Raw genomic sequence first — 16734 nt, 5'->3', positions numbered from 1 at the left:
AAAAAAAAAAACTTTTTTAAAACTGTTGTAATTTTTTTTTTCAATGATATAATTTCATGGCTCAGTGAGTAAGATTCAGCTTCATTGTGATGTAGTATGGAACAACTTTCTCTACCTGTAAATATACGTATCCAGCGCCTGTAGCAATAACAGTATATACTCCGGGGATCTCTGGAAGGCCGACTGTTTGTAGTAGAAGACTGTTGCTTTTGTCCACGTGAATTACTTTTTTAAAGCCAGACTTTGATGTAATTGTCACAGTTGCATCCCCCTTCCTGTGGTTAATGGCTTTGGCATATTTAGTTACAGCTTCGAGAGCCAAGGTTGTGTCCTACAGAACCAAGAGAAAATGAAAACAAAGAGTCAACTGTAAAAATACACATTTTTTAAAGTAAATTTAGGATATAAAAAAAAAAGTAAAATCACACAGGATGATACCGGTTGTATCTGAACCAAATGATTTGCCCCAGGATGGAACAACACACACAAATGGACTTTTGCTAAAATACCATAAGTGTTGCTGTAATTTGTACAACTATTTTATGTATCTTTATGTAGTGTAACATTTTGGCCACACCTACTTTTTTATGTACTTATTAGCTGGTGAAATCTTAGTCACAAAATGTTGCAAATTTATTATTCTGAAAACAAGACTTTGCAGTGCATCCATTTTTCAACACCAACTCAACAAACATTAACAAGAAGTGATTGTACAAGGGAGGGGGAGGAGATAAGCTGTGACATCATCTATTGTCAGTAGTGATGTAATGATGGGTCAGTGTTATCTATATAGAGGTCATTGTACAGGGAGGGGGAGGAGATAAGCTGTGACATCATCCATTGTCAGTAGTGATGTAATGATGGGTCAGTGTTATCTATATAGAGGTCATTGTACAGGGAGGAGGAGATAAGCTGAGACATCATCTATTGTCAGTAGTGATGTAATGATGGGTCAGTGTTATCTATATAGAGGTCATTGTACAGGGAGGAGGGGAGATAAGCTGTGACATCATCTATTGTCAGTAGTGATGTAATGATGGGTCAGTGTTATCTATATAGAGGTCATTGTACAGGGAGGGGGAGGAGATAAGCTGTGACATCATCTATTGTCAGTAGTGATGTAATGATGGGTCAGTGTTATCTATATAGAGGTCATTGTACAGGGAGGGGTAGGAGATAAGCTGTGACATCATCTATTGTCAGTAGTGATGTAATGATGGGTCAGTGTTATCTATATAGAGGTCATTGTACAGGGAGGGGGAGGAGATAAGCTGTGACATCATCTATTGTCAGTAGTGATGTAATGATGGGTCAGTGTTATCTATATAGAGGTTATTGTACAGGGAGGGGGAGGAGATAAGCTGTGACATCATCTATTGTCAGTAGTGATGTAATGATGGGTCAGTGTTATCTATATAGAGGTCATTGTACAGGGAGGGGGAGGAGATAAGCTGTGACATCATCTATTGTCAGTGGTGATGTAATGATGGGTCATTGTTATCTATATAGAGGTCATTGTACAGGGAGGGGGGGGATAAGCTGTGACATCATCTATTGTCAGTAGTGATGTAATGATGGGTCAGTGTTATCTATATAGAGGTCATTGTACAGGGAGGGGGAGGGGATAAGCTGTGACATCATCTATTGTCAGTAGTGATGTAATGATGGGTCAGTGTTATCTATATAGAGGTCATTGTACAGGGAGGGGGAGAAGATAAGCTGTGACATCATCTATTGTCAGTAGTGATGTAATGATGGGTCAGTGTTATCTATATAGAGGTCATTGTACAGGGAGGGGGAGGAGATAAGCTCTGACATCATCTATTGTCAGTAGTGATGTAATGATGGGTCAGTGTTATCTATATAGAGGTCATTGTACAGGGAGGAGGAGGAGGAGATAAGCTGTGACATCATCTATTGTCAGTAGTGATGTAATGATGGGTCAGTGTTATCTATATAGAGGTCATTGTACAGGGAGAGGGAGGAGATAAGCTGTGACATCATCTATTGTCAGTAGTGATGTAATGATGGGTCAGTGTTATCTATATAGAGGTCATTGTACAGGGAGGGGGAGGAGATAAGCTGTGACATAATCTATTGTCAGTAGTGATGTAATGATGGGTCAGTGTTATCTATATAGAGGTCATTGTACAGGGATGGGGAGGAGATAAGCTGTGACATCATCTATTGTCAGTAGTGATGTAATGATGGGTCAGTGTTATCTATATAGAGGTCATTGTACAGGGAGGGGGAGGAGATAAGCTGTGACATCATCTATTGTCAGTAGTGATGTAATGATGTGTCAGTGTTATCTATATAGAGGTCATTGTACAGGTAGGAGAAGGAGATAAGCTGTGACATCATCTGTTGTCAGTAGTGATGTAATGATGGGTCAGTGTTATCTATATAGAGGTCATTGTACAGGGAGGGGGAGGAGATAAGCTGTGACATCATCTATTGTCAGTAGTGAGGTAATGATGGGTCAGTGTTATCTATATAGAGGTCATTGTACAGGGAGGAGGAGGAGATAAGCTGTGACATCATCTATTGTCAGTAGTGATGTAATGATGGGTCGGTGTTATCTATATAGTGGTCATTGTACAGGGAGGGGGAGGAGATAAGCTGTGACATCATCTATTGTCAGTAGTGATGTAATGAGGGGTCAGTGTTATCTATAAAGAGGTCATTGTACAGGGAGGGGGAGGAGATAAGCTGTGACATCATCTATTGTCAGTAGTGATGTAATGATGGGTCAGTGTTATCTATATAGAGGTCATTGTACAGGGAGGGGGAGGAGATAAGCTGTGACATCATCTATTGTCAGTAGTGATGTAATGATGTGTCAGTGTTATCTATATAGAGGTCATTGTACAGGTAGGAGAAGGAGATAAGCTGTGACATCATCTGTTGTCAGTAGTGATGTAATGATGGGTCAGTGTTATCTATATAGAGGTCATTGTACAGGGAGGGGGAGGAGATAAGCTGTGACATCATCTATTGTCAGTAGTGAGGTAATGATGGGTCAGTGTTATCTATATAGAGGTCATTGTACAGGGAGGAGGAGGAGATAAGCTGTGACATCATCTATTGTCAGTAGTGATGTAATGATGGGTCGGTGTTATCTATATAGTGGTCATTGTACAGGGAGGGGGAGGAGATAAGCTGTGACATCATCTATTGTCAGTAGTGATGTAATGATGGGTCAGTGTTATCTATATAGAGGTCATTGTACAGGGAGGGGAGGAGATAAGCTATGACATCATCTATTGTCAGTAGTGATGTAATGATGGGTCAGTGTTATCTATATAGAGGTCATTGTACAGGAAGGGGAGGAGATAAGCTGTGACATCATCTATTGTTAGTAGTGATGTAATGATGGGTGAGTGTTATCTATATATAGGTCATTGTACAGGGAGGGGAGGAGATAAGCTGTGACATCATCTATTGTCAGTAGTGATGTAATGATGGATCAGTGTTATCTATATAGAGGTCATTGTACAGGGAGGGGGAGGAGATAAGCTGTGACATCATCTATTGTCAGTAGTGATGTAATGATGGGTCAGTGTTATCTATATAGAGGTCATTGTACAGGGAGGGGGAGGGGATAAGCTGTGACATCATCTATTGTCAGTATTTGTATACAGGTGTTATATTGTGTTGTAATCCTGTCTGTGATGGAAATGGTGCGGCTCCTACACCAATAAAACTGATAAAAAAATTGATAACCTGAGAGGAATGAAAGCCACCCCATGGATTCTGGTGTTTGACAAGCCAACGAATGATGTCTCCACAATATGCCAGATCCTCTTTCGTTGTTATCTCCTTAGAGAGTAAGGCCAGAACGACGTATGAGGCCGTCTCTGATTGCAGGTACCAGGAAGTTCCCCAGTGCTTGGCTCCATCTATTCAGAGAATCACAATAGAAAATTTACAATTGTTTCCTCAGAATTTATAATGTGGTATATTTTATGTTGTATTTGCTTATATTAGACATCTGCATGGAAATTCTATACATGAAATTTTCATTTCCCTTTCATCTTGAGTGAAGGATGGTATTGAAATATCCTCTTTAAGGGGAACCTGTCACCAGGGACCTCATTTTCACGAAAGACAGGTTGCAGAAGCCCCTCACACTTGCAGTGCAAATCTGCCTTTCTGCCTTTTATAAGCATTTGCATTACAATATAATTGTGTGTTATAACTTACCTTGCACCCTGACAGAATCCTCTGTGTAGTCCAAGGGGTTGGGCTTTGGTTTGGATGCCTTTCAAAAAAACAACATGTGACTTGTCTGTGCTGCTCATTCCTCATCCCCCAACTTTGTGCTCCTGTACAGTTACTCCCACCTGCTCGTTCACAGAGGTCAGCTGACATCAGTGTGGAAGGGAGGAACTTTACAGGAGCACAAAGGTGGGGACCAAGAGCTGAGGAGTCTGCAGCACAGACAAGTCACATGTTATTTTTTTTAATCCATCCAAACCAAAGCCCAACCCCTGTGACTACCCCAGGATTTTGTCAGGGTGCAAGGTAAGTTATAACACAGAATTATATGGTAATGCAAATGCTTATAAAAGGCAGAGAGGCATTTTTGCACTGCAGGTGTAATGGGCTTCTGCAACCTGAGGTGAAAATGAGGTCCCTGGTGACAGGTTCCCTTTAAGAAGTACATATATTTTTGATAAGATCCTTACAATAAAACAATCTTAGCTTGGTTTTCCAAGGATCCTAGAAAACCACATGAGGACAAAAGGTAAGGAATACTGGCTCCTGGCTGCAGTGTTTTGGAGGTCTTTGGTTACCTGGCAGGGCCCATTTCGCTTGGAGTGTCAGCAGCCCTGCCAATCTGTTGCAATCATTGAAATAGAACAAGTTATGGGATCTAACTGGGATCCAATGACCCCAATGTTTCCAGCCGGGTGACCTGGTAACTGACGACCACCACAACCTTGGGACACTAAGCGTTTACTAATGAAACATTTTGTGACTATATAATTTGAGAAAAATATGTTAGTGTATTTGTTATTATAGGTACAGTATGTTTTTTAATATCTCACCTTCTGTTTTGACCTTCTCGTCCAGTTTCTTCAGGAGCTTATCTCTTAGCTCATGGTCTCCTGATAAGGTGAAGACATATGCCAGAAGAGCCTGGGTGCTCAACGACTCATCAACGTCCACTGATTTCCTAAGACAACTCAGGGCATCTTCCACAATCGTTCCCTAAGGACAACATAAACCATTTTTACAGACACATTGGTGTATTCACAAAAAAAACCCAGTTTGGTTAAGGAACCAATTCAACTAAAGTCGCAAAAGCCTTGATAGGCTCCTCAAGATAGGTCAACAGTAGTAGAGGGTCTGAATCCTAAACCTTGCACCATTCAACGACCAGTGGACATACAGTACATGCCTTTGCATGACAGTAGTGCTAAAAAACGGCAAATAATGCAAATTGAGCTGTATTTTAGCAGTACCCCCGCAATGCAGTCCTATTCTTCTATTTCCACATCCACCCCCCATATAGTTTGAAAACTGATGAAAGGTCATCCGTACCAGAGGGCCCTAAAATCTTGCTTAATCTACCGTACTTAAAGGGATTTTCCCATAAAAGAAAGTTCTCAAATTTTAATCCCCTAGTGATGTTTACATAGTAAAGATAATTTTTAACCCTATACTTTACAATTTTACTCAATTTTATTGCTGTTTTAGCTCCTGTGATACAGTGATGGTCAGTGTAAGTTTCCAGAGTGTGGGCCGGGACTCTCTGAGCAGACACTTCTTGATTCCTCTGTGCTATGAGATGTTGTGAGCTGACAATGTGCTTAGATTATCAGGGTCCAGGGTTTATCTATAATTTTATTTAGCTTTTGAACAGTCTACTAGAATCTGAGACATAGATAAAGAGAATCCTTCCCCTGAGGTAAAGACCTTATCTATCTATAGCTAGTAGAGTAAGTCTCTGCACACTGCTGCTTGCTGTTTGTCTGAGCTGGTCTTGCAGGGGGAAGGGGCATGAGGCAGAGAGCACTGCAGTGTGCAGACAAGAGAAGCTATTCATGAGAAGAATCTGACCATAGTCAGAAAATTTACAGTCGGATGCCGGGACAACCAAAATTGTATACACCAGGACTGATAGAGGTTGGAATTATATCCATGAAATGCTGTATTTTTATTAATAACAGTGAATTAGAGAAGGTGTTATTTGTTATCCTAAGTATATTTAAGAATCGTGTGGAAATGGCCCTTTAATAAAACTAAATAGTCTTATTCTTAACGAAGTCAAATAAGGAAAAAAGACTTACATTGAGTACTATCCGATGTTCCAGCAATGCAAGTGTGATATAGGCCGTGCGTGCAACATCATGGTCGGTCTAAAGTTAAAAAGAAGTTTAGAAATGTAAAATTAATCTGTAAATTCATGTGTCAGCGCGGTAGTGTAGGGTTCACATCGCAAGGTAAGAAACATGGGTTCTATAGAAAGTCAAAAGAATAACTAAAGGGTCCGAGCTTCATACTAGTTCTAGTACACCCCCAATCAGTAGTAATTGATTATGTTTTCCATGCATTTTTTGTAGATTCCCCAAATATATTTTGGGGATGTCTAAAAATTTGTTTGCTCAAGAATGATGTCTAGCGATAAACATGAATGTCACTGCCGGCTAATATATTACGCTTATGAGGACATTATAACTAGCATCACCACTTATCCTTCCCACCACTTCCAATAAATCCCGCTCTACTAGTGTCTGAGGGCACCTAAGTCTATATTCACCTCAAGGTGATTGTTGAAGAAATCTCCCCCGTCTTTGAAGCAGCCATCAGGCTTTTGATAGGTCTGCATCCAGGTCACAGCCTTCTGAATTTGGTTCTCGTCTATGAAGATGTACTTCTGTGCACCACTGAAAGCCTTGACCACGAATGCTGTGAGCCTGGAAAAAAATGGGAAAAATTACAATATCTGCAACATTTAACACAATTTTTTTAATACAAAAATGAACATAATCCCGGTTCATAGGTTGAGTCTGACATTGCATTTCGGTCTTAAGTATGAAAAAGGAGCTGAAATTTCGACATATCGGTGGGAATTTCTTAAGACCGGCATATTGAAAGCCAGCTTTAGTTCCCCCCCTTCCGACGTACTGGATATACGAAGAGACTCAAGCTTCTTAGTATACACCGGAATGACCTGGCATAGACTTCATCTATAGTCTCCAACATTTTCTGGGCCGGGGCTAGGCGTTCATGCCCCCCTTCCCCCTGTTACTCCCAAAGTGCTGTGTAGAGCCCAAAACTGTTTGAAATGGGTTTTTTTACATGCCTCATCATACTGGTGGACAAGACATGTTGAATTCCCCTCTATTTAAAGAGGCAAAGTCAGAAATAAAAAATGACCCAACTTACACCAACAATCGAAATAGCACGTTATGGACTCAAGTCATGCTCTAATTTGCCTCATTTTGGGTCACTTTTTCCGTTAAATGAACCCAACTAATTGGAGGTGCAAAGTAAGACTAGTCGGTCTTATACTATAATATTAATATATATTTATATGACTTTTTGGCATCAAAAGTTAGACTAGATAGTTTTATACTATACTTGATATTCACAAAATCTAGCACAGTTTGTGACTGTTTTCTATATCATTCGACCTTCAAATTTTGTTTTATGCCAGAAGATGCGCCTATGGGCACAATGTTTTCATGCTGATTTTGTACAGTTTACACAGTTTTATATCTCATTCTCTGAAGACAGAAAACACATTTTTCGAGTTCTTAAAAACCCCTTTGAACACTCTATATGGCAGTTGGCTCCAGTTGTTGTTGGTATATAGCAGTGGTGGCGAACCTATGGCACTGGTGCCAGAGGTGGCACTCAGAGCTCTTTCTGTGGGCACCCAGGCCATCACCCCAACACAGAGTTTGCCAGATGTTCCTGTAAAATGGCGCTGAGCATGGCACTTCCTGGGTTGTAATGGACCGCAGGAGGAAGCCTTGAGTCCTGACTCGCAGGAGGAAGTTTTGACTCAAGGCTTCCTCCTGCGGTCCATTACAACCCAGGAAGTGCCATGCTCAGCGCCATTTTAAAGCAACATCCTTGGCTGCCGGGACTACAGGAGGAACGAGAAGGTGTGGCTAGAGAGAGATTATTTTTGGAGCTCCTGCTCTGGGAAACCAGATTCTACCTTTTCAGGGGACCCTGCAAGAAAGCTACAATCCAATTTCTCCCTCTTATTTCTATTATATTGGTGAACTCAGGACGCCATTACGATTGAAACCTGTGATAGAGCAGGTCAATAAGTTACTGCTCAAATTGTCATGTTGGCACTACGCAACATATAAGTGGGTTTCGGGTGACGTTTGGGCACTCTATCTCCAAAAGGTTCACCATTACTGGTATATAGTATGTAGATGACAAAACTAACTTTTTGGGCAATGTCAAAACTGCTGCACACACTGAGCGACTCACAGACCGTAGCTGTTGGTTTACCTGCATTTTAATACTTACCATATATTTTCAGAGCTACCTGGGAAAAATACATAGGATCCATTTTCTGTCCTATATGTAAGCTGCTTCTGGTAGCCTGGAAATAAAGAGTACATACTGTCATACATAAAAAATACCATTTTAAAAGTTTCTCCATCAGGAGATGGTATAATATAGTAGTATGAAACATAAGAAAATCAAGGACAGTTAAGAATAAAAACTGGTAAGATGGAATATCTTCTACAACTATAAAGCAGTGTATCACCATTTCCAGTCTGCTTTTATTTTCTCATCTATTTTTTTGTCTGGTTTCTGTCCATGATTATGGCGGCTGCCATGTTACTTGTTGCTTTTACGGAAGCCTCATTGAAATAGGCAACTATAGACGGTTGTTGACCTATTGAGGTGTATTGAAGAATTTACCAAAAAATGTTCAGCGCAGTGACGGGAAATAGATGAAAATTCCTTCAAAACCTCTATCCAGGGTGGCTATAGCCAGGGAGACTCCCCCGGGCTGATCATAGCCATGGTCAGTTGCATCAATTTGCAATATTGTTAATGTATCCGGGTCAGGTGGCCGAACCCGAACAATGAATCCAACCATCAGGTCTGCTCATCTCTACCACTGACATATTTGATCTTTTACATCCACTGCAAGAAAAAACTGGAACATCTTTCTGTGAGAACCCTGTGGGTGGTTTTTTCTTCTACTCCTCCTGGAAATGTGTAATGAAATTGGCAGCTGGCTGTCACCATTGCCTTTGTCTGTCAGACTGTGTAGAGACTGTAAAATCAGTGTCTGTTCAGGCTTATGCACTATCCTCTATCCATAAATTACAGCCCAGGATGTGTTGATCATTTTGTTCCATTCTGTCTTTGTTAGTCTGAACACTGGTGTTTTTTAGCAGTCTTTGTAGGGGGCTGTAATTCATATAAGGTCTTTTTAGACTAGGGCTCTTTGCCTGCTATAATCTTGTACCCAACTAGCAAGTGTTCATTCAGTCTTCTGTATTCTGGTATCTTTGACCCTTTGCTTAATCTTAGTAATGTTGTACTATATTGTCATTTTGGTTTGGTTCGGACTTGTATTTGGTAACTATTAGAGATGAGCGAACATGCTTTATGCTCGTTCGAGCATTAGCGTACTCGAAACTGCTCGTTGCTTGGATGAATACTTCGCCCGCTCGAGAAAATGGCATCTCCCGCCGTTTTGCTTTTTGGCGGCCAGAAACAGAGCCAATCACAAGCCAAGAGACTCTGCACTCCACCCAGCATGACGTGGTACCCTTACACGTCGATAGCAGTGGTTGGCTGGCCAGATCAGGTGACCCTGGAATAGACTAGCCCCTGCCCGCGCTGCTCGGATCATTCTCTGTCTGGATGCCGCTAGGGAGAGAGCTGCTGCTGGTCAGGGAAAGCGTTAGGGTGTTCTTTTAGAATAGTGTTAGGCAGGAGTGATTCTACAAGAACCCAACAGCCCTTCTTAGGGCTACAATAACGTTATACTTTTTTTTTTTTTGTTTGCTTGTGGCTGGGCTTGCTGGCACTAGTAGTGCAGCTAGTACCATATTGTGAGGAATTTGCTGGGAGATCTGCGACCGTTGTGTTTAGCTCTTAGTGACACGCATATCCACCTCAAACACCGAAGTGGGACAATTTATTAGGGGTTTGATTAGAATTAGGCAGAGTCTGCTGATTTATTTTTTTTTTTTTACCTTTATTTCATTTTATAGCTCAAACTCATCAGGCACAGCACATAATCCAGTTGTGTGCTGTCAGTGTAGGTTAGAAACTAGCCATAGCAATAGGATAGCATGGTTTTGTTAAAAAAAAATAAAAAAAAAATAAACACAAAAAAAAAAAAAAATTAAAAGTTTACACTTTAATTTGGAAAATGTTTAACCCGAGGGCTAGGGGTAGAGGACGAGGGCGTGGACGTGGGCGTCCAACTACTGCAGGGGTCAGAGGCCGTGGTCCTGGGCGGGGTGAGACACCACCTGCTGATGAGGGAGCAGGGGAACGCCGCAGAGCTACACTCCCTAGGTTCATGTCTGAAGTTACTGGGACTCGTGGTAGAGCACTGTTGAGGCCAGAACAGTGCGAAGAGGTGATGTCGTGGATTGCGGACAATGCTTCTAGCCATTTGTCCACCAGTCAGTCTTCCACGCAGTCCACCCATGTCACCGAAATCAGCACTCCTCCGGCTCCTCCAACTCAGCCTCCTTCCTCCCAGTCTGCCCCCTCCCAGCAAAATTTGGCATTTGAACCGGCATACTCTGAGGAACTGTTTTCTGGACCCTTCCCACAGTCACAAACCACTTGTCCGGTTGCTGCTGAGCAATTTTCCGATGCCCAGGTTTTTCACCAGTCGCAGTCTGTGGGTGATGATGACATTATTGACGTAGTGGAAGAAGTGTGTAAAGAGGTGTCAGAGGATGAGGAGACACGGTTGTCAGACAGTGGTGAAGTTGTTGTCAGGGCAGGAAGTCCGAGGGGGGAGCAGACTGAGGGATCGGAGGATGATGAGGTGACAGACCCAAGCTGGGTTGATAGGCCGGGTGAACACAGTGCTTCTGAGAAGGAGACGAGTCCTATAGCAGAACAGGTTGGAAGAGGCAGTGGTGGGGCCAGACGGAGAGGCAGGGCCAGAGCTGGTGCATCAGCGCCAAATGTTGCCCGTAGTCAAGCTCCCGTGGCGAGGGCTAGATTTTCAGAAGTCTGGAGGCTCTTTAAAGAAACACCGGATGACTGACGGACTGTGGTGTGCAACCTTTGCCAAACCAGGATCAGCAGGGGTTCCACCACTACTAGCTTAAGTACCACCAGTATGCGCAGGCATATGAATGCTAAACACCCCACTCAATGGCACCAAGCCCGTTCACCTCCGGCCGGGCACATCACTGCTCCTTCCCCTGTGTCATCTGCTAGTCAGCCCCCTGCCCAGGACCACGGCCCAAACACCTCCCGTGCGGAAACCCCATCTTCGCCTCCACGATCCTCCACAGCATCCACCAGCGTTCAGCTCTCCATACCCCAGACGCTGGAGCGCAAAAGGAAGTATAGCGCAACCCACCCACACGCCCAAGCCCTCAACGTCCACATCTCCAAGTTGCTTAGCCTGGAGATGCTGCCCTATAGGCTGGTAGAGACCGAGGCCTTTCGAAACCTCATGGCGGCGGCCGCCCCTCGGTATTCGGTCCCCAGCCGCCACTACTTTTCCCGATGTGCCGTCCCAGCCCTGCACAAGCACGTGTCAGAGAACATCATCCGTGCTCTGACCAACGCCGTTTCTGACAAGGTCCACCTGACCACGGACACGTGGACGAGTGCTGCCGGGCAGGGCCACTATATATCGCTGACGGCACATTGGGTTAACTTGGTGGAGGCTGGGACCGAGTCTGACCCTGGGGCTGCTCATATACTGCCAACGCCGAGGATTGCAAGGCCTACCTCGGTCCAGGTCTCAAAGGCCTACTATGCCTCCTCCTCCTCCCACCCCTCCTCCTCCTCCTCCGAATTACCATCCGTGGGCATGGTGCCATCAGTCGGTAGCTCTAGGCACAGCAGCAGTGCCATCGCTAAGCGACAGCAGGCGGTGCTCAAACTGCTGAGCCTAGGCGATAAAAGGCACACCGCCCAAGAGCTATTACAGGGCATCACGGCGCAGACTGATCTGTGGCTGGCACCGCTGAACCTGAAGCCAGGCATGGTTGTGTGTGACAACGACCGTAACCTGGTGGTGGCTCTGCAACTCTGCAGACTGACACATGTGCCATGCCTGGCCCATGTGTTAAATCTCATAGTTCAGCGTTTCCTCAAGACATACCCCAATCTGTCTGATTTGCTCACGAAGGTGCGCCGCATCTGTGCGCATTTCAGGAAGTCCAGCACAGATGCTGCCACTCTCAGGGCAGCGCAGCGCCTCCTCCAACTACCCGCTCACCGACTGTTGTGCGATGTGCCCACGAGGTGGAATTCAACATTAACCATGTTATCCAGAGTTTACCAGCAGTGCAGAGCGATTGTAGACTGCCAGATGTCAACTTCCACCAGAACTGGTAGTCAGGTCAGTCAGCTTCCTCAAGTCTACAATGAGGAGTGGACGTGGATGTCTGATATCTGTCAGGTGCTGAGTAACTTTGAGGAGTCAACACAGATGGTCACTGGCGATGCCGCCATCATCAGCCTCACCATCCCGCTGCTTGGCCTGTTGAAAAACTCTCTGGTCAGCATGAAGTCGGAAGCTTTGCGCTCGTCACAAGAGACGGGGGAAGAAGATTCCCTTGTTGATAGCCAAAGCACCCTTAGGTCTGTTTCTCAGCGCATATCGGAGGAGGTGGAGGAGGATGAGGAGGAAGAGGAGGAGAATGTTGGCGAGACAGAAGAGGGGACCATTGTTCAGTCCTTCACTGTTCAGCGTGTATGGGCAGAAGAAGAGGAGTTGGAGGAGTTGGAGGAGGAGAAAATGGGCAGTCAGGCCAGTGAGGGGAGTGAATTCTTGCGCGTTGGGACTCTGGCGCATATGGCAGATTTCATGCTAGGCTGCCTATCCTGTGACCCTCGCGTTCAAAGAATTTATTCCAGCACCGATTACTGGGTATTCACTCTCCTGGACCTACGGTACAAGCAAAATCTTTCCACTCTCATCCCTGGAGAGGAAAGGAGTGTGAGAATGCATGAATACCAGCAGGCCCTGGTGCACAAGCTGAAGCAGTATTTCCCTTCTGACAGCGCTAGCGGCAGAGGGCGTACTTCTGCGGGACAAGTAGCGAGGGAGAGTAGGCGAGCAGGCAGCTTGTCCAGCACTGGCAGGGGTACGCTTTACAAGGCCTTTGCCAGTTTTATGTCACTCCAGCAAGACACTGTCACCTGTCCCCAGTCTCGGCAGAGTAGGGCTGATCTTTACAGAAAGATGGTGAGGGAGTACATAGCTGACCATACCATCGTCCTAAATGATCACACAGCTCCCTACAACTACTGGGTTTCAAAGCTGGACATGTGGCACGAACTGGCGCTGTACGCCTTGGAGGTTCTTGCCTGCCCTGCCGCTAGCGTGTTGTTCGAGCGGGTTTTCAGTGCAGCTGGTGGCATCATCACCTATAAGCGTACACGCCTGTCGACTGACAGCGCTGACAGGCTGACGCTTATCAAGATGAATAAAGCCTGGATTTCTCCGGATTTTCATTCTCCAACAGGTGAAAGAAGCTCAACCTGAATAATGTATGCACTCCTCCTCCTCATTGTCCTCCTTCTCCTCCTCTTTGTACACTAAAGCATAGGAAACTGGCTATTTTTTGCCAGGGCCAACTGGCTCTAGCTATAGTACTCTATGTATTTAATTTTTCTGGAGGGCCACCTACCCGGTCCTCTGTTTTAAGCAATTTTTGGGAGTGCCACATACAGGCACTAAATCTATTTAATTTTTCTGGAGGACCACCTACCTGCTCCTCTGGTTTGAAAACTTTTTTGGACTGCCACATACAGGCACTATCCAAATTAAATTGTCTCAATAGCAGCCTCCACATGTCGTCTTTTTAGCTGGCTCCACACGTTGTCTCCATTGCTACCTCCACACGTCATCGCCATAGCTGCCTCCAAAAGTCGTCCATATAGCTGCCTCCATGCATGGTCTCCTTATCAAACAAACTGTGTCAGGCAGAATTTTGGGTTGTTTTCATGGATTCCACATCAAACTTGTTAACTTTGTCGCCACCCTGCTGTGTAATCCACAAAATATACTGGCAAACTTTTATCATTTACCAATATTATTTCAGCGCTTCTTGCGCATCTGTTTACATTCCCCTCACCCGCCATATCCTAAACTTATAAGAACGCTACTACACTTGATCTTATACAAAAGGTTCTTAGAAGTGCTGTTTGGGGAGTAGCCTAGAGACAGGGGCTTGGATTGGCGAAAGCTCGCCTGGCTGCGGAGGGCCAGCTCCATCTCAAGATCCAACTAACATAGTTTTAACTGCAGCACCTTTAATCTACTACTAGTTCACTGCCTCCATACATCCTCCCCTTATCAAACGAGCTGTGTCAGGCAGAATTTTCAGGTGTTTCACCAGATACATAGTGGAACGCGGCCCATCTGTCGCCGCCATGCTGGAGACCTGAAGTTGCAATCATAGCAGCTCAATATGGATGCCCCATACTGTCGCTCTTAATCATGGAACCATTTCCGTAAAAACAATTAAAAATAGAACCACTATGCTATTCCATTATTCCTAGGTGAAATATTCAAACGACCCGGCCTGCTTTGAAAATTATAATTTTTTCAAAGTAAACGCTTCTGGCCCCCAGGCCCATTTTGGGTGGGGAGGACCCGAGAGACAGGGGCTTGGACAGGAGAAAGCTCGCCTGGCAGTGGACCGCCAGCTCCATCCCAAGAACAGGCAGCCTCAGAGGCATCCATGCATGCTGCCCCTGCTGTTTCCTGTCCATTTTGCCTCCACGATCCTCCACAGCGTCCACCAATGTCTCATTTCAACTCTCTATACCCCAGATGCTGGAGCATGAGAAGATATGCAGCACATCATCCCCTTATCAAATGAGCTGTGTCAGGCAGAATTTTCAGGTGTTTCACCACATACATAGTGGAACTCGGCCAATCTGTCGCCGCCATGCTGGAGACCTGAAGTTGCAATCATAGCAGCGCAATATGAATGCCCCATACTGTCGCTCTTAATCATGGAAGTCGTCTCCATGGCTGCCTCCACATGTCGTCCCCTTATCAAAAGAGCTGTGTCAGGCTCATTTTTCGGGTGTTTCACCAGATACGTTATGGAACTTGGTCACTATGTCGCCAACATGCTGTGTTATCGACTAAATATACCGTCAACCTTTTGTTCACATAGGAAATCATTTCACCTCCTTTGGTGAAGCCTGAGTCCATTTAGGGTATGTCGCCATGACACTCTCTAGCCTGCCGCTGCTGCCACTGCCTCTGCATAGTCCCCTATAGCGTCAGGGTCAATTATTGGATGTTTTAGATGCTATCTAGCCTCATTCGGTCACTCTGTCATGGCCATGCTGTTGCCCATAATTTTGGCATAATGGTGCGATTATGCAGCCTCAGAGGCATCCATGCATGCTGCCCCTGCTGTTTCCTGTCCATTTCCGTGGTGTTTCCATCCTTTTCTGAGGTTCCCAGGTGTTTGGCCAAGCTTCCCTGTGCAGAGCCTTGGTCCCCTTGAAAAATGCTCGAGTCTCCCATTGACTTCAATGGGGCTCGTTATTCAAGACGAGCACTTGAGCATCGGGAAAAGTTCGTCTCGAATAACGAGTACCCGAGCATTTTAGTGCTCGCTCATCTCTAGTAACTATCATTTTCTGTTTGGGTTGTCTAGTCTTTGCGTGTGCACTTTTGACACAGGATGGGGACATCGACCAGTTGTATCCTACCGCTCAGGGTAGATAGTGAAACTAGGCAGGGGATAGTTGGGAAGGGGGTTTAGTCTCAGGACCCACTGTCTTTATCTATCCCTACAGTAAATCCTGACCAATTCTCTACAGCAGAAATACAGACATGTTATTCCCAAGTTGAAGGGTAACATACTTCAATTATAGAAAATAACAGAGCAATGACAATTACAGTCATACAATGTGATTTGAACCAATCACACCCCTTACCTTCATTCAGGGCTTCTATAATTTTGGCTTTTTGTTCAGGTGTCAGTTCTTCTATAGTCTTGAGATACTCCATTGTGCGCGTATATCTCACCATCTTTGCTGCATTTTGTTCTCCGCATCCATCAGGCAAATAGATCATGTCCTCCAAGTTAATAGCCATGTTGGCTACGATATCACCTGGGGAAAAAAGTTGCATGGAAAGCTTAAATTATATATTTATATATAGTACAAAAATATCCATCTACACATTTCCAAGCAATGTGGCCAGTATGGATGGATACTTCTGGAAAGTAATATAGCTGAAAGCAACTCACCCATAACAATGATATGTGCACGTTCAGAGCCTTCTACCAGTCTCTCTGGAGTCTCAATTTTAATAGCGAATTCGTCAGTGTCTTCTTCAGGAGTAGAGATAAAACAACATTTAGAATATAAACATAAGACCTCTTCCACTAATGGTTTAAACATTGCAAAATAAATTTTCAAGGAGAACACAATTGGGACCTTTCTATTCATCTTGTGTCAAGTAAATGGGTGTCATGACCCTCTGCTGGCAGGCTTGTGAACCACACCCAGCTTTTCTTTAACTCTGGAAAGCTGGTTTGCCGGTAATTAGGC

The 16734-nt window shown here is 44.4% G+C and overlaps 1 protein-coding gene across 1 annotated transcript in view; it reads right to left on the bottom strand.

Moving 5' to 3' along the window:
• The window catches only part of LOC140105538 (alpha-2-macroglobulin-like), a 64214-nt gene that overhangs the window by 8955 nt on the left and 38525 nt on the right, over positions 1-16734 (bottom strand). Inside the window, exons 23-30 of the mRNA XM_072129494.1 lie at positions 16431-16514; positions 16117-16293; positions 8503-8578; positions 6770-6926; positions 6300-6368; positions 5055-5217; positions 3727-3902; positions 116-331 (exon numbers count right to left, since the gene is read on the bottom strand). Coding sequence (XP_071985595.1) covers positions 116-331; positions 3727-3902; positions 5055-5217; positions 6300-6368; positions 6770-6926; positions 8503-8578; positions 16117-16293; positions 16431-16514 — 1118 coding nt within the window. The remainder of the gene's footprint in view (positions 1-115; positions 332-3726; positions 3903-5054; positions 5218-6299; positions 6369-6769; positions 6927-8502; positions 8579-16116; positions 16294-16430; positions 16515-16734) is intronic.

Source organism: Engystomops pustulosus, chromosome 11, assembly GCF_040894005.1.
Source record: "Engystomops pustulosus chromosome 11, aEngPut4.maternal, whole genome shotgun sequence".
Taxonomy (NCBI): Eukaryota; Metazoa; Chordata; class Amphibia; order Anura; family Leptodactylidae; genus Engystomops; species Engystomops pustulosus.
This window is presented reverse-complemented; position numbering and strand designations above follow the sequence as displayed.